Source organism: Mobula hypostoma, chromosome 1, assembly GCF_963921235.1.
Source record: "Mobula hypostoma chromosome 1, sMobHyp1.1, whole genome shotgun sequence".
NCBI lineage: Eukaryota > Metazoa > Chordata > Chondrichthyes > Myliobatiformes > Myliobatidae > Mobula > Mobula hypostoma.
The window spans coordinates 133,390,154-133,416,875 of NC_086097.1; the positions used below are offsets into that span (position 1 = coordinate 133,390,154).

At 39.0% G+C, this 26,722-nt stretch overlaps 1 protein-coding gene across 3 annotated transcripts in view; it reads right to left on the reverse strand.

The window, feature by feature from the left end:
- LOC134350557 (zinc finger protein 236-like) overlaps positions 1-26,722 on the reverse strand; it is a 160,240-nt gene that overhangs the window by 99,795 nt on the left and 33,723 nt on the right. For all 3 annotated transcript variants that reach the window (XM_063055924.1, XM_063055915.1, XM_063055904.1), the window contains exons 2-6: positions 10,708-10,865; positions 7,415-7,579; positions 4,905-5,083; positions 3,239-3,366; positions 193-365 (exon numbers count right to left, since the gene is read on the reverse strand). In XM_063055924.1, the coding sequence (XP_062911994.1) occupies positions 193-365; positions 3,239-3,366; positions 4,905-5,083; positions 7,415-7,579; positions 10,708-10,865 (803 nt within the window). The remainder of the gene's footprint in view (positions 1-192; positions 366-3,238; positions 3,367-4,904; positions 5,084-7,414; positions 7,580-10,707; positions 10,866-26,722) is intronic.

A 26,722-nucleotide genomic window follows, 5' to 3' on the forward strand; every position in this document is an offset into this window, starting at 1 on the left:
CTAATAACTAACAGTCAAAATAGCCAAGCAAAGGATTCCAGAAAGCACACTTGAGAACTAGGTTTGAAATATTTCAAAATGAGTAAGTTTAGATATTACAAGACACGGCATTAGTTTAACTATTAAAACATTTCAAAACTGTGAGTAAAACCAAGTTAAAAGCCCTACTGACCATGTAGAATATACCATTACCTCAGTGTGAACTCTTTGTATGTGCGCTCGTAGATTGCCTCTCTGTGAAAACGAGGCTGGACAAAAGACACAAAAATGTGGTTTTTCACCAGTATGCTTGATCATGTGAATTTGCAATGCTCCTTTCTGGTTGAAAGCCTTTCCACAATCACCACATTTAAATGGCCGTTCACCTACAATACCAAGTAAAAGTTGGTAAGTGCAGAAAGATTTGCAGAAAAGTGATGTAATACACATGTAATGTTAACAACACCAGACATACATTGTACTGGGTTAAACTAATGATGAACTTTATTAGTAATATTGTGCATTAGTTCATGGTTCATTATTTACAATAGTTATTGCTCAAAGTATCACAAAGTTCTCAGCTAAACACACTGCAATCAAATATGTTATGAACAGAACAGAGCAGTACAGCACTGAACAGGCCATTTGATTCATGATGCTGTGCCAATCTTGCTGCCAATTTATACTAAATGCCCTCTATTTCCTATACAGCTTTCTAACAGCCTCAAACTCTACCAAACTGCTTGCTTCCATACTACCTTGGCAACCTATTCCACTGACCATCCACTCCCTACATTCTTAATACCCCTATAAATGAAAACAAGCATGCCGTATGCCATTTTTTTTAAACTAACTTATCCACTTGCATAGCCACTTTCGAAGAACTATGGACCCGGACTCTAAGATCCTTTTGAACTTCAATGCTGTTAAGGGGTTTACCATTACTGTAATATTTTCTCCTTCTATTTGACCTCCCAAAGTGCAACATCTCACTTTTGCCTGGATTAAACTCCGAATGCCACTTTCCTGCCTTTATCTGTAACTGATCTATATCTCACTATATACTCTTTGATATCCTTTATACTATCCACAATGCCATCAGTCTTAGTATCATCCACAAACTAGCTGACCTACCATCAACACTTTCATCCAAATCACTGAAATACTGGATATCACGTAACAGATTCCCAAACCCCTAGCTGGAATACAGACTTGCATCTGGAATCCAAATTTGCAATAGATTCCATACATCTTTATCTACATATTTATAGCCAGAAACTTGATAACAAATATTAATACCAATAATAAAAATGCCTTGGTTCTGCCTACTGAACAATGACAATTAGCATTCACGAACTAGCTTCTTCCTGGCATATTTAATGATAAGCTGCACTTTTTTTGCATTGGATCCCAATACCAAACAGAATCAAAGGCAAGTTAAATTCCTTCCTTTAAGAATTTAAAAACTCTTGTTTTAAAAAAAAGGTTATAACAATACAATAAATAAAAGATGGGTGGCAGCACAGTACAAATCTGACATAACGCTCAAGTTCTGAAATAAATTCCTTCAGTCTTCACATTTCAAGTGAAGTTTGATAACATCGACTCAAACCCCACAAATAATTTTCCAGTTCAAGCTCAGCCCTGCCACCAAACCTGCTCCCATTATCTCCACTTAATAACAATCCGGCAGATTGTTCTCATATCTGTTAGAATTTCATTGCATAATTTGGGGAAATGACATCAAGAATCAGGGCAGCGAGGTCAAATCATGCTCTATGTGACTGATTAAAGTTACCATAACCATCTTTCATTTAAACCATCTTTCACCTTGGGAGAAGCAATTTCGTATCAATTAAAGTGGGGAAACATTTTATGCCAACGAATTGCTCAAAAACAATGGTCCCCAACCTCCGGGCTGCGGACCGATACCGGACCGCGAAGAACGCAGTGGTGCAACGGTAGTCAGGAAACACCCAGCACATCTTTAAGAAAAAAGCCAAAATAAGCTAATTAATTAGGTGCTGCCCGGCACGTAAATGTCGGCCCAGATCAGAGGCAACCCAATTGCCAATCGCCGCTGATCTGGGCCGACATTTACGTGCTGGGTGGCACCTAATTAATTAGCTTGTTTATTTCGGCTTTTTTCTTAAAGATGTACTAGGTGCGTTCTGGCTACCGCTGCATTCTTTGTGGCCCGGAGGTTGGGGACCACTGCTCAAAAACATCTTTTGACCAGTGTAGTAATGGGTAGATCACATAATTAAAGACTAATTACTGCTGTAATAATTTCCAAAGAATTAAATAATCCATTAATAGTACACTAGAGAGAATAGTTTCAAATATTTTCAGTTTTTTCCATTGTAAAATACCCTAATCAATGCTTCACTACATGTAATATGTATGTGTCAATTCAAAAATTTATAATTTTATCAGATTACCTAAATGCTTTCAATGCCAAAAAAGTAGCAGTTTGTTTTGGTAGAATTTAAGTAACTGACAGGGATCTTGGGAGTACAGAGAGACCGTGGAATGTTAGTCCATAGCTCCCTGAAAGTAGTAACACAAGTGAATAGGGTAGTGAGAAATGCTTGCCTTCACACAGCACGGTACTAAGTGTAAGAGTTGGGAATTGTAGTTTGTTGTAGAAAACATTGGTCAGACCACATGCAGTTTGGTCGCTACACTATAGAAAGTATGTGGTGAAGAACAGAGACGGTGCAGAAGACATTTACGAGGATGTTTTCTGGAATGATGGTCTGTTGTTACAAGTAGAAATTGGATAATCTAGGGTTTATTCTCACTGCAAAGTAGAAAGATCAGAGGCAAACTTAGAGGTTTATGAAATTATGAGGGGCATAGATAGGAAAAACACTCAGTTCTAGAGGAGAGGTTTAAGGGCAGAGGTTTAAGGTGACATGGAAGAAATTTAAAGAAGATCTGATGGATAAGTTTTTCCACAGAGAGAATGGAGAACATCTCAAACATGCCAAAGATAGTGGAAATGGATATAATTACATAAAAGGCATCTGGACAAATACTTGTATACAAAAGGCACAGAGAGCGAATGTAGCAAATGTAGATAAGCATCACAGATGGCAAAGATAAGATGGGTAGAAAGGGCTCGTCTATGTGCTGTACATTTCTATCATTCTATGTTAATCACCTGCATTAACAGAAAGTGAATCATCTTCTGAATTATTGTTGTAAAAAGGCACTCTGATAAATAATCCCATATTAGCTATACAGCATACCTCACCTGTATGTATTCTGATGTGGCGAATAAGCTGGCTAGGTTTTTGGAATGTTTTTCCGCAATGTTCACAACGATGAGAGAACCCTGATCTATCTACATGTCTTTTATACTGTTTTGTACACAGGGATGACCTGGGAATTAAGGGAAGCATAAAACATATGAACATCATATTGAAGCACTTGCAATATTTTATGGAAAAATATTACAGCAAAAGAGCATCCAGCATTTCTTCTGTAAGCATTCACCACAAAAATTTACTGCATTTTAAGCAGTGTCACTGAAAGGTTTAAATTACAAACAGACAGTAATAGATTAAATGGATAGCAACTGGAAAATGAATTTCAATGCACTGAAACGTGAAGTCATCCACCTTGGATTAAGTATTACTTTCTAAATGGTGAAAAGCAAAAGGTCAAAAATACCATAGAGGTCCAGGTATATTGATTATTAAAATACCATCCAGTGTACTGAAAATATTTCCAAAAGAATAGAGACCTTTATACCTGGAGGATTGGAGTATCAGGGTAAAAAGTAATGCTACAGCTTTCCAAATCCCCAGCAACAAAACCTGAAGTACTTCAAGGAATTATAGATGCCACATCTCTGGGAGAAAATACCAATTTCGTAGAGTTCAAAATAAATGTACCAAAATGGTATGATGAGTCTGACTGTTAAATTAAAAGATTCCACAAACTATGACTGTTTAGAAGTAGGATTGGGGGTGGTGAGGGGAATATATTTCAAGAAATTTCTGATAATTACATGAGTCTTTCATCCCCGAACAATACAAAAAGCCCTCACGAATTGGCCAGAGTCCTAATTTAGAGAATACCTTTGTAACTTTGAGAAAAGACAGAGGGAATATCTCGCCATCTGAAGAAAAAAAACAATGAATTCTCACACAAACAATTTTCCAATACCTATCCACCTATGGGGGAATCCAATAAAATGACATAAATAGTAAATTGTCTCCCTACAATCTGCACTTTAAAAACAGACATGAGTGGGAAAACCAAAATAATGCAACTGATGTTAATCTGAAACAACAGAAAAAGCTGAAGATACACAACAGACAAGGCAGCATTTGTGGAGAGAGAAAGACAGTTAATATGTCAGGTTGACAGTCCAATAACAATCATCAATACCATTTCTCTCTGCACAGAAACTGCCCAACCCACTGATATTACTAACAAGGTGTGTACTGTCATTACACTATATAATTCTTATCTGAACAGCTGCTTCAGATAAATAAAAGTTTATAGCTATTGACCTATTTATTGCTGATTTCATATGCCTGTATGGAAAAGCAGAAGCAGCTATAAATAGAATTTAGTCAATGGATCACCAAAAGATACAAACCTCAAGAGTATTAGCTTCCCACTGACAATTCCCATCGACAAAGTTTCAGGTAATTTTAAGATGTGCTGCACATCTACATTTAATAAGACAGTCAAATTTCATTAAAAATGAATGTTATTTAGATACGTAGGCTGAAACATTAACTGCAGGCGGGCTGGAATGAAAATATCATGATCTGACAAATGGCAGAACACTGTTTACCACAGGTAGAAACATATTTACTTTCTAACTGTATTACTATGCAATGTATGAGACAGCCTTAAATTTACAGCATAAATAAGCCGTTACATTTCTGCTTCAATTCACACACCTAACTCTATAGTGTGATTTCATATGATCACGTAGCTGGGAAGGCCTTTCAAATTCTTTAGTGCAGATCTTACAAACATGCACTTGGCTTCCATTTAGTTCCTGCCGATGTTCCTCCATATGTCTACTAAGTTGGCTCTGTAATGTAAATTCATCACCACATTCTGTACATATCAGGTTCTACAGAGGAGAAGATACAAAAAAAAGTCAGGCCATTTGAAATTGTAAAAGTTTCTGCAAATTGTGTCAAAATTCAATTATTTTCACAGATTAATTAATAAAGTTTATGACAGTAAAATCTAAACTAGTGATTTTAATGTAATATTCCTATTCTTTCCACTCCTATCCCATGGCCCTTTTAACCTTTATGTTTAGAATTAAGGTAGTGATAATGTTGTCCTACCAGCCACCATTTTAATCAATCATTGCAAATAATTCAGTGTCAAACCCAAATCCCATGATGCTTAACCTAACCTTTAACAGCAATGTGTAAATAGAAACAGATGTTAGCTGGTAATTGTGTAGAATACAGAAGCTCAGCTTATTATAAAGTTTTATACTCTATTAGAACTAATAAATTCTAAATCAGAAATCCAAGCTTGGAAGAGAAATGTCACCAGGCTCACTCACAATAAGTGGCATCTCCCCACTTAAGATGCAGCAAATCTGAGATTTCCACATCATGCACAAACTCCAAACTTTCAGACTGCTCGTGCAGCATTCCTGTGATTTTGCATCAAGTACTGTACTGCACACGCTGACCACCAAAGCAGCACAAAATCCCTGAGATCACTCAGCACTTATACTATACGATCATATCCCACAACTGTAACTCTATGGTTAAATGGACAGGAACAGGTACAAGCATGATCTCATTTACATCCCTTTCTGCACTTCTCAAATTTAAATATTGGCATGCTTACTTTTAAAGTTACAATAATTTTGATTTGTTTTAATAGGTTGCTTTTAAATGGCTTATGTTATTTAGAATCCACAGGGGACTATCTTATCTCCCTTTCTCTTCACCATTTACACCTCGGACTTCAACTACTGCACAGAGTCTTGTCATCTTCAGAAGTTTTCGGATGACTCTGTCATAGTTGGATGCATCAGCAAGGGAGATGAGGCTGAATACAGGGCTATCGTAGGAAACTTTGTCACATGGTGTGAGCAGAATTATCTGCAGCTTAATGTGAAAAAGACTAAGGAGCTGGTGGTAGACCTGAGGAGAGCTAAGTACTGGTGACCCCTGTTTCCATCCAGGGGGTCAGTGTGGACATGGTGGAGGATTACAAATACCTGGGGATACGAATTGACAATAAACTGGACTGGTCAAAGAACACTGAGGCTGTCTACAAGAAGGGTCAGAGCTGTCTCTATTTCCTGAGGAGACTGAGGTCCTTTAACATCTGCCAGACGATGCTGAGGATGTTCTACGAGTCTGTGGTGGCCAGTGCTATCATGTTTGCTGTTGTGTGCTGGGGCAGCAGGCTGAGGGTAGCAGACACCAACAGAATTAACAAACTCATTCGTAAGGCCAGTGATGTTGTGGTGATAGAACTGGACTCTCTCACGGTGGTGTCTGAAAAGAGGATGCTGTCTAAGTTGCATTCCATGTTGGTCAATGTCTCCCATCCACTACATAATGTACTGGGTGGGCACAGGAGTACATTCAGCCAGAGACTCATTCCACTGAGATGCAGCACAGAGCGTCATAGGAAGTCATTCCTGCCTGTGGCCATCAAACTTTACAACTCCTCCCTCGGAGGGTCAGACACCCTGAGCCAATAGACTGGTCCTGGACTTATTTCATAATTTACTGGCATAATTTACATATTACTATTTAACTATTTATGTTTCTATTACTATTTATTATTTATGGTGCAACTGTAACGAAAACCAATTTCCCCCGGGATCAATAAAGTATGACTATGACTATGACTAGAATACGTCAGACAAATTTGCTTTGAAACTCATCTACACTAGAGTTTAGTTTCTGTTCCAATGGCATGATGGAATGCTGTCTTAGAAGGTCTCACCACAGTACAAGGCCTTGCCTCTGTGGACTAGAGTGCAATTTTCCAGCAAGATCTGCAGAATCGCTTGTGGTTAAAATACCAGCTGTTTCTTGGTGCATCTTGAGGACCACACACTTCCCAATTATCAGAGCTTCCTAACCTTACAAAAGTTAAGCTCTTGTTTCTTCTATGTTATAAAAAGCACCCTAACACTGCAAAGCTATTATCTAATTTACCCGCAGCAACAATGAAAATCTATAGCTACATAAGAAGTCTGCAAAAGATAGTGCTTAGATCTCTTTTTGAAAATTTTAATTATGCATTAGATAAATTTTAAGTTCATGCCTCTTCTGCCATAGTCATAATTGACAATGTGTTATCATAAAGCAATTTCAAGTTAAAGCTAGCGTTCTTTGGAACATATATGTAACAGGACATAATTAATATGATTTAATATAAAAGTAAATGTAGATGACAAGCAGTGAAAACTCACCTCCTCTTTCTCATGCAGCATAATGTGAGCTTTAAGGCTGGCCACGCGGGAAAACTTTTTGCCACAAACAGGGCAAGATGGGTCATTTGCATTGTGAGTAGCTTTGTGCAATATAAGATTAAATTCCACATTAAAGGATGCTGGGCATTGATCGCACCGGTAAGGCTGTTTACACAGACAAAGCAAAAATAAAGTTTGCAGTTTTAAAGTATTAGGCAAATGCAAATAACAATTCGTCTCTTGGCTAAAACTGAGCCATGCGTCATTTATGAGCTACAGTTTAACATCAAACACTGCCAACATTTAGTTCTAAAAATATTTCACCTGGAGTTTAAATACTTCTAGTCTATCAAGAGCTAGTACAAGTTACTTTCTGTCACTGTGCAAAATAGTCAATATGTCACAGGCATGTAGGAATGGGTCATTTAGTCCTTCAAACCTGTTCCAATACCAACATCTTGAACATAACAGACCATTCTGTAAAACCTTCAAATGCGCCTTCAAAAATAAAATAAACATCAAGATACAAAAGACCTTAGGACAACCAGGCCAAAAGCCTGGCTAAAGAGGTAGCACAGAGTATCTCAAAAAAAAAGAGAAAGAAGGAAGCTTGGTTGGAGTCATGAGTAGCAATGGAGGTGTATAGAAATCTCACAAGGTTGAGCAGCTGGAACCTACATTTTAGAATTTGAAAACTAACACAATTTCTAAGTCAACTTTCAAAGACTTTTAGATCATGGTCAATTGGTATCTCCATGCATCTATACATCTTTCTCGGTCTCGGCCTGAAACTTCAGCTGTTTAATCGTTTCCATAGATGCTGCTTGACTTTAGAACATCATAAAGTTTTTGTCAAGAACGGGCCATTCAGCCCAAAGTTTGCCAAATCCCTGTTCACATAGTGTACTGAAATATTTGGTTCAACTAAGACTTGCTGACTTCCTCCAGCATTTGGTGGGTGTTGCTTTGAACTTCTAACATCTGCAGACTTTGTGTTTACAACTTGTCATGATACTGTAATGTATATTGAAATATATTCTGCCACTGCATTTGGCAAAACTTGTAAATTCTATCAAATCTACTACCAAAAATATTTAATTTTAGCATAAAATAAAAACAGACAACTTTATCTTCTCATTACTGGACTGGGTGAGCTGGAGCAGCAAACTGTGATAATCAGTCCTATACTAGACCCACACTGCATCCAGTATGGCTAACATAAAACAAAGGCTATCCCTGTAGTTTATTGGCGAGCAGAATAGAAAACAGATGATGTGGGCTATTCCTGGGAGCAGATATCAGGCATCTGATTATTTTTATATGCTTGCCTCAGATATTCTTTGTCCTCATTAAATTTTGTGTGGGGTGACCTTCCAATTGGTTGAGCTCCTTTGCCTCCAGGTCGTCAATTTTCGATCGAGTAAGGCCAAGAAAAAACAAAGGACATTACAACAGAATTGAATTTGGAACTGGCGAGGAATCAAAAGGAAGTTCACGCAAATGGTTCTTGGATTGAAAGTCTTATCAAATGAGGAGCGTTTGATGCCTCTGGGCTTGTACGCACTGGAGTTCAGAAGAATGAGGGGATGGGATCTGATTAAAAACTATCAAATGTTGAAAGGCCTTGATAGAGAGGATATGGACAGGATGTTTCCTATGGTGGGGGAGTCTAAGACCACAGGACACAGCCTCAAAATAGAGGGACAACCACTAAAAACAAAGATGAGGATGAAGTTCTTTGGCCAGAGAGTGAGGAATCTGTGGAACTCATTGCCACAGATGACTGTGGAGGCCAAGTCATTGGGTATATTTAAGGCAGAGGTTGACAAAGATTCTTGATTAGTCAGGGCATAAAGGGATAGGAGAGTAGGCAAGAGATTGGGGCTCAGAGGGAAATGGATCTGCCATGATGAAACACAGAGCAGACTCGATGGGCCAAATGGCCTCATTCTGCTCCTATATCTCATGGTCTTATGAATTTCTAAGCCATTGTTGACTTGACTGAGTAAGGAGGTGCAGGTACTACCCAATCTTGGATTATCAGCCATAAATCAAGCTGCTTTAACTGGCCATTTCACTACCAGAAGCATTAAGGGCAGGATGCAGAGCAGGGCGAAGAAGTGGCAGATGGAATTCAATCTGGAAAAATGTGAAATGATTCTCTTTGGAAGGTCAATTTCAAAGGCATATTTAACAGTTAATGGCAGGATTCTTAGCAGTGTGGAAGAATACAGATTTTGGTGTCCACACCCATGGACCCCTCTAAGTTCTACACAAGTTGAAATAGTTATTGTTAAGGTGTAAAGTGTGTTGGCCTTCATTAGTCAGGGAATGAGTTCTAGAACTTGAGGTGATGTTGCAGCTCTATAAAACACTGGATAAATCACATTTGTAATATTATGTTCTGTTCTGATTGCCTCATTACATGAAGGATGTGGAAGCTTTACAGACGGTGCAGAGGAGATTTACCACGATGAGGCCTGGATTAGAGAGCAGGTTTTATGAGGAAAAGTTGAGTAAGCTAGGGCTTTTGTCTTTGGAAAGGAGGGTGACAAAAGACTTGATAGAGGTGCACAAGATGATAAGCAGCATAAATTGAGTGGATAGAACAGAGACTTTTTCCCCGGGCGGAAATGGCTGATACGAGGAGGAATGATTACAAGGTGATTGAAGCAAAGTATGGGGAGGGGGGAAAATGTCAGAGGTAAACTCTTCTTTCAAAAAAAAACAGAGTGGTGGGTGTGTGAGGGTGTGTGCCAGGATGGTGATAGATGCAGATATATTAGAGGCATTTAGATATTCTTAGATAGGCATATCGATGATAGAAAAATGGAGAGCTATGTAGGAGGAAAGAGTTAGATTGATCTTAGAGTAGGTTAAAAGGTCAGCATAACACCGTGAGGCAATGGGCCTATACGGTACTGTAATGTTCTATATTCAATCACCAATTTGGACAATATACAGGAGTGCATTCCTATGAGAGTCAGGGGAGACTATTCCAGTCAGTCTTCTCCCATCTCTGGTTTGCAAGGGCATGCTATAGTAGCACCCAAGTACAGTAAATTCCACACAAATATGAGATCTTTGAGCATTCTTAGTCTGTTTTATTCCACAGGATACTGTCTTAATAGCCAAGTGAGAGAGTAGGAGCCACAGAGAAGCTACTTCTATTCTTTAATTATTTGATATTAATAAGATTGTTTTAATATTATTTAATTTAGCTCCAAACTACATGTTAATTAGAAGACCTTCAATTTTTCAAACTTTCGAGGATCAGAAACAAGTGAACTTACCTTGTCATTTTCCTCATGCTCCCGCAAGTGGCGTTGTAATTGATTGTATTTGGAAAATGTTTGGAAACAGATATCACATTTATGAGCATCTCTGTACTGAGTATCCTGGGACTCAAGAAACCCATTTGCATTGTCTGCACCCAATTCCAGCAAATTATCTATAAAAGAAAAAAGAAAAAGAAAGAATAAAGAGGGACAGTTCCAGTATTGGCGCCTGTAACTGTTTTATCAGTAATACTTGTCCAGATTTTCTCTCTCATGGAGATTAACTGATCTGCAAGGAATTTCCAACATTTTAAAGTTCTAACAGCAGTTGATTTTTTTTTTTGCTTGGGATTCCAGCAGCTAGAGCCACTTGATTTTCCAACATTTCTCTTTTGGTTCCAGTTCTCTACAACAGCTTCAACCTGCATTTCACAGCTTTAGCATGTTCTCTCTCTAAAAACTCTCATTAATCCATTAGCAAGATAGCTTTCTAAACAGCTTATCCCTTCAGATATATTCTTGTTGATCCTACCGAATCTTAATACTTTTTTTCTTATTCTTCCATTTCTGAAGAGTCTTTGACCTGAAATGTTAACTCCACTTCTCTCTCCAAAGTTACAGTGTGACCCGCAGGTCACTCATTTCTAGAATTACCTCTATATATTCTTTATTACAGATTCAGTACTTTTGTAGTTTAAATCTAAAGTGCTGCAAGTATGATCGTGCAGATGCATCAAATAGTTAACAGGACAAATTGCATAGCTTGCTATTGCTAGAAGTTGGGAGTTTAAAAATATTGATCCATCTTTACAGGGTGTTGGTGTATTGTATTAGGGCCTGGTCCTTACTTAAAGGAGGATATACTGACGATGGAAGTACATAGGCTCACCAGGTAATGAATAACCGACTTATGAAAATTTGAATTTATGCAAATTCTCATTTTTAGAGCTTGTAATATTAATATATTTCATGATACCTACAGATGACGGCATTCAATATTGAGTTAATTAATTTAATTATGGGTAGTGTTAGGGTGATTATTCAGTTAAATTAGAACAATAGGTAGAGCAATAGGATACAAGTAGTGATAAGAAAACAGGTGTTTCTGACTTGCAGAAAAATTGGTTAACTTACATTTCAATAACCCAGGGACTGTTGAAGTCCAAAAAATGATTTACAGGACTAATTCCTGGGATGAGAAAACTATCCTATCATGAGTGGCTTAAAAAGTTGGATCTGTAGAATTTGGAGTTTAGAAGAATGAGGAATGATCTTATTGAAACAAAATTCCCAAAAGGGCAGTATCAAATTGTTTCCACCAGTGGGAAACTACCAATAAGGGCACATAGCAACAAGATAAGGGGCCAAACAACAGGAATTCTGCAGATGCTGGAAATTCAAGCAACACACATAAAAGTTGCTGGTGAACGCAGCAGGCCAGGCAGCATCTCTAGGAAGATAAGGGGCCACACACTTAAAACTGAGCAGTGTAGGAAATTTCTTCCCTCTGGTCAATCTTGGAGTTTTCTGCATGGAAGGATTTTGGAAGTTAGATCATCTAAGGCATTTAAAGAGGGAGATTTTTTTTTTGGAAAAAAAGTAGTTACTGGGAATTAGCACAAAAGAAACGAAGTCCACTGCAGATCAGCCAAGATTACACTGAATGACAGGACAGACTCAAAAGGCCAAATTGCCTACTTCTGCTCCTATTGTCCTGTTGATCATGCCAGTGATTCTCTTTCCCTTAAAAACACCGAGATTAATCTCATGGAGCAAGTCCAGTGAAGGAGCATTAACACAAGAAAGTCTACAGATGCAAGAAATCCAAAGCAACACACACAAAATGCTGGAGAAACCCAGCAGGTCAGGCAGCATCTATGGAAAAGAGTGAAGAGTCGATGTTTTGGGCCAAGACCTTTCTTCAGGACTGAGAAGGGGAAGATGCAAGGATAAAAAGGTGGGGAGAGGGAGAAAGAGGCTAGCTGGAAGATGATAGATGAAGCCAGGTGGGTAGGAAAGGTAAAGGGCTGGAGGAGAAAGAATCTGAGAAGAGAGGAGAGTGGACAATAGATAGGTAGATCCCAAAAGAAATTGCAGTGTCACAGCCACATTACAAGTGCACAGATATACAAATATTAAAGAGAAGTAGGAGAGAATTTGAAAAAATAAGGGGGGGGGGACCCAGAAGGAAGTAATAGGGAGGTCAGAAGAAGTGAAATCATTGGACTATGGCATGGTGCCAGAGGACTGGAAAATTGCAAACGTTACTCCACTCTTTAACAAAAGAGAAAGGCAGCAGAAAGGAAATTACAGACCAGTTAGCCTGATCTTAGTGCTTGGGAAGATGTTAGAGTCAATTGTTAAGGATGAGGTGATGGAGTACTTGACGACACAGGACAAGATAATACAAAGTCAGCATGGTTTCCTTCAGGGAACATCCTCCCTAATGAACCTGTTGGAATTCTTTTGAGGAGATTACAAATAGGATAGATAAAGGGGATGCAGTGGATGTTGTATATTTGGACTTTCAGAAAACCTTTGACAAGGTGCCACACATGAGGCTGTTTACCAAGTTAAGAGCCCATGGTATTACAGGAAAGTTACTAACATGGTTAGAGCATTGGCTGATTGGTAGGAGACAGCAAGTGGGAATAAAAGGATCCTTTTCTGGTTAGCTGCCAGTGATTAGTGGTGTTCTGCAGGGGCTAGCGTTGGGACCACTTCTTTTCATGCTGTATATAAATGATTTAAATGATGGAATAGAGGCTTTGTTGCCAAGTTTACAGCTGATACGAAGATTGGTGGTGGTGCAGGTAGTGTTGAGGAAACAGGTAAGATGCAAAGAACATAGACAGGTTAGGAGAATGGGCAAGAAACTGGCAAATGAAATATGATGCTCAAAATTGCACTTTGATAGTAGAAATAAATGTGGACTATTTTCTCCATGGGGAGTATTTCCAGGAAGCTGAGATTCAGTGGAACTTGGGAGTCCTTGTGCAGAACACACTAAAAGTTAACTTGCAGGTTGAGTCGGTGGTGAGGAAGGCAAATGCCATGTTCGCATTCATTTCAAGAGCTCTAGAATACAAGAGTAAGGAGGTGATGCTGAGGCTTTAAGGTACTGGTGAGGCCTCACCTTGAGTATTGTGAACAGTTCTGGGCCCTTCATCTTAGAAAAGATATGCTGGCAATGGAGAGGGTCCAGAGGAGGTTCACAAGGATGATTCCGGGAATGGAAGGTCTATCATACGAGGAATGTTTGACGGCTCTGGGTCTGTACTTGCTGGAATTCAGAAGGATGAGGTGGGGGTGGGGGGGATCTCATTGAAACTTTTCGAATGTTGAAGGGCCTAGACAGAGTAGATGTGGTAAGGATGTTCTCTATGGTGGGAGGGTCTAGGACAAGAGGGCACAGCCTCAGGGTAGAATGGCACCCTTTCAAACAGAGATGCGGAGAAATTTCTTTAGCCAAAGGGTGGTGAATTTGAGGAATTTGATGCCATATGTAGCTGTGGAGGCCAGGTCACTGGGTGTATTTAAGGCAGAAATTGATAGGTTCTTGATTGGACATGGCATCAAAGGTTACGGGGAGAAGGCTGGGAACGGGGGTTGAGGAGGAGATAGAAAAAAAGGAACAACCAAGAGTGAATGGTGGAGCAGACTTGATGGGCCAGCTTCTGCTCCTATATCTTATGGTCTTATTTGTATTAACAAGCAAGTGTACAGGTGTATATAATAAAGTGGCTTCTGAGTGTATATTGCCTTCACAGACAACATCTGCTCAATTTCCTCCTTTCACCCTACCTCTACATTTGCTTCCAGTCCTCTATCCCTTCATGGCTGTGTATCCTTTCATATGTGAAAAATCTGAATCGTTCACAGTCTCAAAATCTCCCAGAGTAATTCAGCCACCTGAGTTTTAGAAGTTAAACAACTTGCAAATTGCACATAAGTGGTAATGAAATGTTTTGCTTTAGATGTTCACCAATAGGGAAATACTGGCCCAGGTCACCCACACAACTTTTCTCCTCAATGAACAGCATAAAAGGGTCCTGATTTTATCCAAGAGGCCACCTGAGTCATTGAATATGCATTGTCTCAGTTCTGTAATGGAGTGCCAACCTTTATTTAGAGCTCATCTCTAGACTGTGGCTTGAACCCATAACTTGTGTTGAAGCATGATAGATCCACTACCATGCAGTTCACAATTTTGATCGAACCTCTTGCAGCAGAGTACCCAGCTGCCTTAATCCTATTCAGGAACTCCTTCCTTCCACAATCTCTACTTTTAACATAAAACCATATGACTATAAGACACAAGAGCAGAATTAGGCCATTCAGCCCATCAAGTCTGCTCTGCCATTCTATCATGCTGATTTATTATCCATCTCAATCTAATTCTCCTGAATTCTCCCTGTAACCTTTGATCCCTTACTATAGAAAAATCTATCAACCTTCGTTTTAAATATCCAACAACTTGGCCTCCAAAGCTGGCAGTAGCAATGAATTTCACAGATGCATCACACACCGGCTGAAGAAATTCCTCCTCATCCCTGTTCTAAAGCATTGTCTTTATAATCTGAAGGCTACGCCCTCTGGTCCCAGACTCCACACTATTGGAAACATTACCTTCATTTCCTCTTGCAGTTTCAGTTTTATGCTTCCACCACAAGAACATAAGGAAACAGGAGCAGGAGTACGCCACTCAGCCCCTCTAACCTACACTTCTGTTCAAAAAGATTTTGGCTGATTGATGTTAAGGTCACCTGCTTTTCTGTACCAGGTGCTGTAGCCCAACGTGCGGGATCGTAACATTCATTGAAGTGCCCTGTGGTTTTTGAGGACCTTGGTGGTTACAGACAGCAATTTTTAAACTATTTTTAACTTTATTCCTATCAATTCTCCAACTCGCTTTCAAAAGGGAGTCTGGCAAATAAGGCCATCATGAGATGAAAGGAAGTACTGTAACTGGGACATTACAAACATCACTTAAGCAAGCCATTTGATTTTCTGACTCCATAGATTATCAGTTTTTTTGTAGTTCTACTCACTCCACTTTTAAATCTTTGTTACAGGGCACCACTAAGCTTTTGGATCATTCTAATAGGTTCTTTTGGCACACTGATAACTCTTATTGCCCCTTGCATCTGTAAAATACCTAAATCATATATTTTTTCATCAAGATTGTTACACATGGAAAATCACGTGGAAAATCCTGAATCATAAAATCACTATACATATTACAAAATAATGGCAACCACACTGAAGACCAGTTAAATGGCACTTATCACCTTTCAATCTATTAAGAAACCACATCAGTAAACAAGCACATGCAATATTTCACTACTTCATCCTAAAAGCAGAAAAATACAATCATCCATAAAACACCATCAGTCCCTCACACCCTAGATCACCTAGAATGCACCTTTACATTTCATTTCTAGTCGCTGTATGTTTTATTAAGACTCCCTTTACCATTCTCAATCCTACCCTTCAACAAACATTTTTTTTAAATTTTACTCAATTTAAATTCTTGTTCAGGCATTTAAAAACTACATGAAGAGGAGGGCAGCCAAGGATTGCAAAGAATTGCCCACAGGACTGAAGAGCAATTTATAACCAACAATGAAAAACAATGTACCCCCTGAAGTAGTTGTTTTCTTTATGCAAGAAACTCTGTTCAAACTTTCTGATGGTTATGCAAATTAGATTTTTATTAGATTTTTGAAACAAGGACTACATTGGGAACATTTATTCCGGGAACAAGGCTTAGAAATACCAGTGGCACTGGTTTATGTCTCAAAAGTCTGTACCATTAAAACCAAGCTAACATGAGGAAGTATTTTAAGGAGAGAGGGAAATGAGGCGAATGGGGTTCCAGGAGCATTTCAGTCATGGGGCAAGTGAAGTGCCACTGGGACCTTGGATGTACCTGACATGAATTAATTCTTATACAGGCATTTAAAAACCACATGACTTAAAATTCCTCGTTGTTATCATTCCAGACGATTTGCCCTGGGCCCAGCATGCAAGTGCAATGCTGAAGAAAGCACGGCAGTGCCTCTGTTTCCTTTGGAGTTTGCAAAGATTTGGCATGACATCTAAAACTTTGACAAACATCTATAGATGTGTGCTGGAGAGTATATTGACTGGCTAAATCATATCCTGGTATGGAAACACCAATGCCCTTGACAGAAAACCCTGTAAGTAGTAGTGGGTTCGGCCCAGTTCATCACAGGTAAAGCCCCCTTATATTGAGCACATCTACACGGAGCATTGAACAGGAAAGCAGTATCCATCATCAGGAACCACCGCCACCAAGGTCATGCTCTCTTCTTGCTGCTGCCACCAAGAAGGTGGTACAGGAGCCTCAGGACTCACACCACCAGATTCAGGAATAGTTACAGGTTTCCCCCGCCATCCGAAGGTAGAGCGTTCCTATGAAACGGTCCGCAAGCCGAAATGTCGTAAAGCGAAGAAGCAATTACTATTTATCTATATGGGAAAAATTTGTGAGCGTTCGCAGACCCAAAAATAACCTACCAACTCATGCCAAATAACACACACCTAAAATAACAGTAACATATAGTAAAAGCAGGAAAGATATGATAAATACACAGCCTATATAAAGTAGAAATACTTTTCCACAATCATTACTGCACTGTTCTCCGTAGCGAAAATCTCACACAAGCGCTGTTGGCAAAAATGCAGCGCAAGCGCTCCCCAGTAACCTTTAAGCTATGAAGCTGCCAAATCATACCAAATAACACGTAAAAATACACAGCCTAAATAAAGTAGAAATAATGTATGTACAGTGTAGTATCACTTACCGGAATCGGGACAGTGCCGAGCACACTGATGATGGTGTGTTTGACTGAGTCGTCGCAGGTTGGGGTGGTGAAGTGGCCCCCACCCTCCGGGCCACCGACCGATACCGATCCGCGAAGCATGCAGGGGTGCAGCGGTAGCCAGGAGGCACACAGCACATCTTTAAGAAAAAAGCCGAAATAAACATGCTAATTAACGAGGTGCCGCCCAACACGTAATTGTCGGCCCAGATCAGTGCCGATTTCCGATTGCGTCGTCTCTGATCTGGGCCGACAATTACGTGTTGGGTGGCACCTAATTAATTAGCATATTTATTTCGGCTTTTTTCTTAAAGCTGTGCTGTGTGCCTCCCGGCTACCGCTGTATTCTCCGCGAATCGGTATCTGTCCGTGGCCTGAGGGTTGGGGTGGTGGGACACTGGGGTGTCATCTCGTTATCGTCTGTTTCCATTACGGCAGGCAGGTCATCTTCTATCTCTGCCCGCCTCAATGTCGAAGGTCGAGGTTCCTCGTCTGCTGTGGCTGATGTGGAAGGCTTGCTTGACTGCTGAGCCTCGCGCATTTTTCTACCACACAGTTCTTTGTAAGCACTCAAACCATCTGCAACTATCCCCTAAACCGACGTACCCTTTCAAAATTAAATTCGTACTTTATCATTACTCATTCGGTTTTGATTGTTATCCTTTCCTCTTCCAATTGCATCAGCTCTTCATCTATCAGTTCTTGTTCATGGGATGCCAAAACCTCTTCAACATCATCTTCGTCAGCTTCCACAAGCCAAACTCACTTTGTCCTTACTTCGTTCACGCTTAATTATGTCTAGTTTTACGCTAAGTGTAACACCCTTACGAGCTCTTTTAGGCGTTTCTGATACCATAGAACTCATCTTGCAAACAACTGCTCACAGGCATGTGTTTAAGCAATGCCGGCAAGAATGCAGTTCCGAATCTAGGGAGAGCGGCTGCTCAGGGCACGCGCTGCCTTTTATCGCGCGCTGATTTTTTATTGCGCGCTGTCTTTCTTTGTAACAGTGAAAACACCTTCTGAAAGCGAAAACAGGGTACTAATGTAGGTCTTTCATAACAGTGAGGTTTCGTAAAGCGAACGTTCGAAAAGCAGGGAACACCTATATTAGCCCTCAATCATCAGGGTTTTAAACCAAAAGGGATAATTTCATTTGCCCCATCATTGAAATGTTCCCACAACCAATGGACTCACTTTCAAGGACTCCATCTCATTTTCTCAATAGTTATTGCTTATCTATTTATTATTTCTTTCTTTTTGTATTTGGACAGTTTCTTGTCTTTTGCACAATGGTTAAACACCCAACTGGTGCGGTCTTTCATGAATTCTATTACAGATTTATTGAGTATTCTCACAAGAAAATGAATCTCAGGGTTGTATATGGTGACACAAGTCTATGTACTCTGATAATAAATTTACTTTGAACATTGAATGGCATCCTTTGTTGTACTGCATAAGAAACTGAAACTGCAAACCAGATTAAGTTCGGTGGATTCCAGTTAACTGCACTACCAGTTAATCGGGGCAGCTGCTTACTTGGACAACTCTTAAAGAACAAAATCTAATTGAGTAAACAACTGGGATTTTCTTTATTTGGGACACTATGTTGCTTAATTGGGACAGAACCATTGCCAATTTTTAACTAGATCAGTCGCATGCACATGAGTGGCTGTTGGACACTACTCCATACTTCAAGCGAACAGTTTTAAATTAGCATCAGGTGAGTGCGTGTTCAAAAAGCAGTGATTTTTGTAACACTGATAATTCGTGAGAAATAAGCAGTGAGACAATTCAGAACTGTTTTGCTAACTGTGGGCTACCCCTTTAACGGCACTAATACTATCTTTTGCTCACACAAGCATCCACCCCTTTTAAATTCATAATCCCTATTTCTTCAGCATTCAGATACCACCATACACATTTCACATTAAGATTACTGTATAAAGACAAAAGGCTACTTTATATAAGGCAGTTAAAATTGACCGAACCTTTGAAACTTATTCTGTACATCACAACTCAAAACAAATTCCATTTCATTTGGCAAAGTAAAATGTTGTCATCATGAATTTCTCAGTCCTGTTGAAACTTCAATATTTTCACTAATTGAAATAAGATGGCACAAGGACAAATTGATCACAGAAACCCTGACAGAAACATTTAAGAAGAACAAGATTTCAAAAGACAGTATCAGCCTCTGATTTATCTACGCTTAGATTAGGGAAGTGCAACAAAAGTCAATACCACAAAAATGTTCCATTAGACAAGATCAATAGTTGCCAAATTTTATGAATGATTGCCCCAGTTGTTCATACTCGGGACAATATGACCCTTCTTTAAATGGAGCTGTCCAGAGGATTCCCCAGGAACTCTCACAGCTAGGGTAATTAATGTGCCAAGTATAATTTAGCTTTAGGTTCTTTAGTGGACTTTCTAAATAAATCTCCTGAAAATTATTAAAGCCCTGGTCTTCATACCACCAGGTTGAGGGGGGCGGCGGGATTCAAGCACATATTTAGAATTCAAAGTGAACAAAAAATGATTTATTTTACTCACATTTTCAGGATGTGCCACCAATTAATTGCACATCCTCAATTGAAGGTTGGAGTGAGCAGCCTTGAGTTTGTGAATTTCTTGCAGTTTATTAGGCCATTTCAGAGGGCAGTTAAGGGACAACTATATTGCTGTGGGTTTTGACTCACCTTCAGCCAGACCAAGTAAGGATAGCATATTTCTTCCCCTACAGGACATTAGTGAACCAGATGGGTCTTGACAATGGTTTCCATGGTCATTTTTAAACTTGAAATCCATCACCATCTGCCATGGTGAGATTTGAACCCAGGAATCTGCGCAGGGTATCTATTATCACAGTGATACCATTGTGCCATCACCTGCCCCGTTTAAAATACACTCAAGTGCAAAATAAATCAAAGGACAACATCATTACACTGTAACATTCAGCTCATCACATTCTCTTCGGTTTTATAGCCTGTCCTTTATATTTGTTCACTTAAATAAGTCAATGCGTTTGAGTTCCATCATACCAAATATCAATTATATGGCTATTTCATCATTAATCCTTTTAGATGAACAGGGGTTTCTCAGTCGTCAATCCTCACATTATTTGAAGTATTATAGCATGGCAGATTAAGAGCCAACAGTTAAAGAGCCATGAGCTCTCCTTCGGAGACAAAACAAATCAGATATGTCATTTATTCTGAAGTCATTTCTCACACACAAGCTGTAATGCCTATTTTTTAACACACTGATATATTTCACTCAATTTAGAACATGCACATCTATCATTTTTAAAAAATGGCCTATCCAATTTATTTTAAAATTGTACAGAAACTATAATTGAATATTTTCTCCAATAGAAAAATAGCCTTCCTTGAAAGCTATTTTCCATATTTAAAAGCATGGATCATATTTGGAACAGATTATAATTTATTTTGTGAATACATTTAGAATGTTATTTGTGCAATTAGCAACATATATTAATATTTCCATAAAATTAGCTAACAATTCAAGAGAAATACCTTGCATCAATCTCAGCTAATTAGTCACGTCTCATTTAAGTTGGATGGCAATGGCTGCAAGTCCGATTCTAGATACTTTTGCACAAGTTCATGTTGACTCTTTAGCGCGGTGCTAAAGGAGTGGTACACTACTAGAAGCACCACTCGTCACAGATGTCAAAATTAAGTCAGAGTAATATAGCACGGAAACAAGCCCTTCAGCCCAACTTGTCTGTACCTATCTACCAAGATGACCATTAAGGCAAGTCACATATCCTTATACACCTTTCCTGTCTGTGAACCAGGTGTCAAGTGCTCTCCCAAAAATAACACAACACTGTTTGGCAGGTGTATGGTGTTAGACTACATTTAGCCATAGTTTCATCAAATGAGAGCATTGATTCAAGTAGTCAAGAATCCACTCTAATTCCTATAGCTAATGAAATGTTAATATAGAACAGTATTATATATCAATGGAAGTCACAATGAATTTTCAATGGAGTCCAAAAGTTGGACAGCAATCTACAGGATTCTTATAGCTATATTTGAATGAGGTCTAATGGAGTAAAAGAAGTGATGCATATCAAAGTTGTTTTATTGATTCGCTTTCTCAGACAAAGAATGTGAAGCTTCACTAAAAATGTGAAGCTACACATGAAAAATTATACACAAAATCTAGGCCCATCAGCTTCTTGCCTTAGAAAAGTAGAAGTTGGTCAGAAAACACACACGTATGTCAAATGTGTCATGATTTGGTTTTTACCCAAGCTGTAAAGGCTTACAGATGCCAGCAGAATTAGTTGACTGGACAAGAGGCCTTGGCCCTTCCCCATGTGCACAGCTTTCATACAACTTTATCATCAAATCAACTAACTAGGCACAAGTAGCTATAAGCACAGATGTAAAACATTAAACTGTTGTGGATAAGCAAGGAATCTCACACAGCTTGTATACGTTAATTTCAGATTAAATACCTTCGAGTGAATGAAGTAAAATTAGTCACAAAACCCACACAGCAGAGGAGGTGGTTAGGTACTGAGAAAATACAGGGACCACACAAAATAAGGGGGTGGTGGGAGGGAAATTTTGCATTTTCCCAAATACCTTTCAAATCTTCAGGGTGTTCCAAAGTATTTTAACATGCAATTGTGCCCATGAATTTAAATTGTTGAATTGCAGAAAACTTGGCAATCTATTTACCCTCAGTAAACATTCATACAAACAGCTTTGTGAATAATCAGATAATCAATCCATTCTACTAAAACTGAATGGAGGATAAATATTGGCAGTATACCAGTAGAACCCTCTGATCATCTTTGGGAAAAAATGCTGTGAAATCTTCAGCTTCTATTTGAGGGGATTTAATGCCCTGCTCGAAGATCAACCCTCCAACAATTCAGCATACCATCAGCACTGAACCCGAGTGCCAGCCTTGATTATGCACTCAAGTCTCCATGGATGAAAGTAATAGCACTAAAGAATAGTTGGGACTGTTGTCAGTGAAGGATTTACATTAAAGAAGAGTGCTGACACCAAACAAGTCAGCCTGCTTGCTTCTATTGACGCAGACCAAATTAACCACTTTTTATAGAAAAACTTAGTATCAATAGCCACAACAATTGCCAAGGTTAATCTCTCATGCATTATATTATTAAATGCATGAGCATTATTCCAATAACATGCTATCAACTGTAAGCAACTGCAGAATGCTTCGGAAGATACTAAGGAATTAATGGAGGGACAATTAAACCAAGTTTATTCCACTTTATCTGATGGATTATTTGTTGCTTCAATTTTAATTAAAAGCCATTTCAAAATTTCTTTGCGTGATGAGGGGTGTGTCAGATTTATGATGCTGCATGACAAGAAGCAGACAACTCAAATGAAATACAGTATCTATCTGGGCTAAGGCTCGCCATTTCTCTGTAAATAGGGCAACTGGGATTAATTCTGACTTTAGGCAATAGTGAAAAGCAGGCAATATTAATTCAGTTCTTCATCATCTTCCTTCACTTTCATTTTCATTCCTGGCTGTAAAATAAACTCAGATTTTTTTTGTAATTTTATCTGTTTCCTTCTACAAAAAAAAGTTCTTAGACGCATATCTAACATTTTCTCATTATGAGATAATCTCTTCATTAAAGGTCAAAGCAGTTTCAAGTGCTATCAACAAATATAGTTCCCTGAACTTGGACTGGATAAAATGGTATCGCCAGTTGTCAAAAAGCACCTTTCCATGGTTTCTTTTCACATCTCTTAATGGACAAAACTAATTAGAGGCTAAAATATAAAAGTCTGAAAATTATGTAAGGATTTTAGGTCACAAAGAGACCTCTTGGTAAACTGAGTTTTGAATCTGGGATTATCAGCTATTAATGTCTGCTATTGAGAGTCAGCAAATATTTAATCATGCTATTAAAAATCAGGAATAATGAACTTAAAAACAATTAAAATATTAGAGAATATTTCAAACAATATGCCCAAATACATAGAACGTAACAATTAAACATATATTCACTTCAAAAAAAAACACACTCATTATCTGAAATTTTCCATTTCCTTCAGAGGTGTTCATTAAAATGTATGGAGTTGCTGAACCTGCACCAAATTTAAATTGGCAAATTTCAGTCTGTTTGGAAACTGTAATGGTCACTCAGCAATGAGTCCCCTGTGACAATGTACAATCAGAATGCCAGTAATGAGGACCTCTCAAGAATGTTATGACCTCAATATTCAAGCAAGTGGTTTCCAGTAATGATTTCATCTGTCAAATATGCCCTTCTGGAGAAAATAAAATTAAGTTTCTAGATATTTACCTTAGTCAATGCCAGGCAACATGCTCAGTCACCATCAGATGATGTCAAAACCATCAAACATTCAACAGAAATGAAATCACTGAACCCAAGTAGTGTTATAATTTGTTCATGATCCACCATGCCATTGTGGACCCAGTTATACCCTTCTTTGGAATAGTAGTTTTTTTTAAAAAAAAATACAGCACAATACAGCCACTTTGGCCCATGATGTTATGCCAATATTTTAACCTACTGTAAAATCAATCTAACTCTTCTTTCCAACATAACACTCCAGTTATCATTCATTTAAGTGCCCACCACCGTCTCTTAAATCTCCTGAATGTATCTGACTCTACCACCAACCCTGGCAGTGCGCTCCATGCACCTACTACTTTGTATAGAAAACCTACCTCTGACATTCCCCCCACCCCCATACCTCCAATCACCTTAAAATTACGCCCCCTCATATTAGCCATTTCTGTCCTGGGAAAATGTTTCTGGCTGCCCAGATCATCTATGCTTCTTATCAGCTTGTATACCTCTATCATAATCCTTTGTAGCTCCAGAGAAAAGCCCTAGTTCGCTCACAAGACATGTTCCCTAATCTAGACAGCATCCTGGTAACTCCCTTCTTCAACTTCTCGAAAGCTTCTATATCCTTCCTATAGAGAGATAATCAGAATTGAATACAATATTTCAACTGTGATCTAACCTGACTTTTATACAGCTGCAACATTACCTCACAGCTCTTGAACTCAGTTCCCTGACTACTGAAGGCCAACACACTACTTCTTAATCATCCTTTCAACTTGTGCAGCCATTTTAAACGATTGTCTAATCCCGTTTCCTGCCTTCAAATTCAGCCTTCTGAAAATCACTTCACCCTTTCTAGGTTGAACTCCCAGCAGATACTTCCCAGCCCAGCTCTGTATGCCACCAATGTCCCATTGTAACCTATGATGAACCTCTACACTATCCACAGCTCTACCAACCTTCAAGTCATCTGTAAACTTACTAACTCACTTTCCCACTTCTTTTTTTAAACCATTTATAGAAAACACGAAGTGCAGGGGTCCCAGAACAGATCCATGCAGAACACCACTGGTCATTGAACTCCAGGCAAAATATACTCCATCTACTACCATCCTCTGCCTTTTGTGGGCAAGCTAGTTCTGAATACATGCAAATTTCCCTTGATCCTATGCCTCCAGACTTTCTGAATGAGCTAATGATGGGAAACCTTGTCATAATCCTTACTAAAATCCATGTACACCACATCTTCTGCTCTACCTTCATAAATTTATTTTGTTACTCCCTCAAAGAATTCAATCAGGCACATGACATACAACCTGCCCTTTGCAAAGCCATGCTGACTACCCCTAATCAGACTACACTTCTCCAAATGCTCATAAATCCTATCTAAGAATACTCTCCAATATTTTCCCGCCACTAGCATAAGGTTCACTAGTCTATAATTCCTAGGGCAATCCTTATTACCTTCCTTGAAAAAAGGAATAACATTTGCACCCTCCAATCTTCTGGTACTACTCCTGTCACCAGTGAAGATGCAGAGATAATTGCCAAAGGCATAGCAATCTCTTCCATCGTTTCCTGTAGTAACTGGGGTATATCTCATCCAGCTCCAAGGACTTTTAGAAAAACAAATTCCAGCAAATCCTCTTTCTTTACATCAGCAAGTTCTGGCATATCAGACTATTTTACACTGTCCTCAGATTCATCAAGGTCCCTCTCACTGGTGAATACTGAAACAAAGTATTTATTAAAGACCTCTCCTACATCTTGAGACCGCATACACAGGTTTCCTCTTTTATCCTTGATCAGTCCTATCCTCACTCTAGTCATTCTCCTGTTCTAAATGTATGTGTAGAATGCCTTGGGATTTTCTTTCATCCCACTTGCCAAGACACTCCCCACAACAGGTGTGTATGGCCACAGGAGTATACCCTGCACTATCAGGCTATTCCCTATCCCCCTCCTGACAGTCATCTGCCTTCTGCAATTTAAGTGTGATTACCTTTCTGCAACTCCTATTACCTCCTCATTCTCCTGAATGAACTATAGGTCATCCAGGTCCAGTTCCCTTAGACGGCCTAAAGGAGCTGCATCCAGATGCACTTCTTGTTGATGTAGCAATCAGGAAGACTAGAGGTCTCCCAAATCCCCCACATCTTGTAGGAGGACACATCTTTTCCCAGCGATCAATTTTCATTACCCTAGCTAAGAACTGATAAAGAAAGAAAGAGAAACTTAACAGAAACCTCAACTTAGCCTCCAACTCTCTTGCTGAAGCTTCTTGAACCAAAGCCTCAGTTCCTCACTCGACTCTGTCTGCTCCAATAATGGTCTCTCACACAATGGCTACTTTGTTTAAATCTAGCTTCTTTTTATTGGTCCTTGCCAAATGCCTAATAACCCAAACAATCTCAAGCCCTGCAGAAAGTCCCAACAGACCTCACTTGATTTTTAAATCAAGCCCTATGCTCCATAAGTAAAACTGTTCCCACGATCTCAAGTTCTGCCATCTTGAACTACACAGAAAGGGATGCTGTTTGGGGATTTTGTGCAAATTTGGCAATTTATAGCACAAAAAATGCTTCTAATTGGCTAGTACTAAGAATTTCATACTTAAGCTTGAAGTGCCAAAGTTATAACGCACATTTCAAAATATGTCTTTGAAACATACGCAGAGATATTGGAAAACTTTTAATTTTTAAAAAGAAGCTATGCCGAAATTATATCATATTACAGCATGACACAGGTGTGAAATTCTATTCTGCTCTTTAGTGCCCCTGGGCAGACATACCTTGAAAAGGTTCTCCATTTTCTAGACATTTATTTTATACTGATT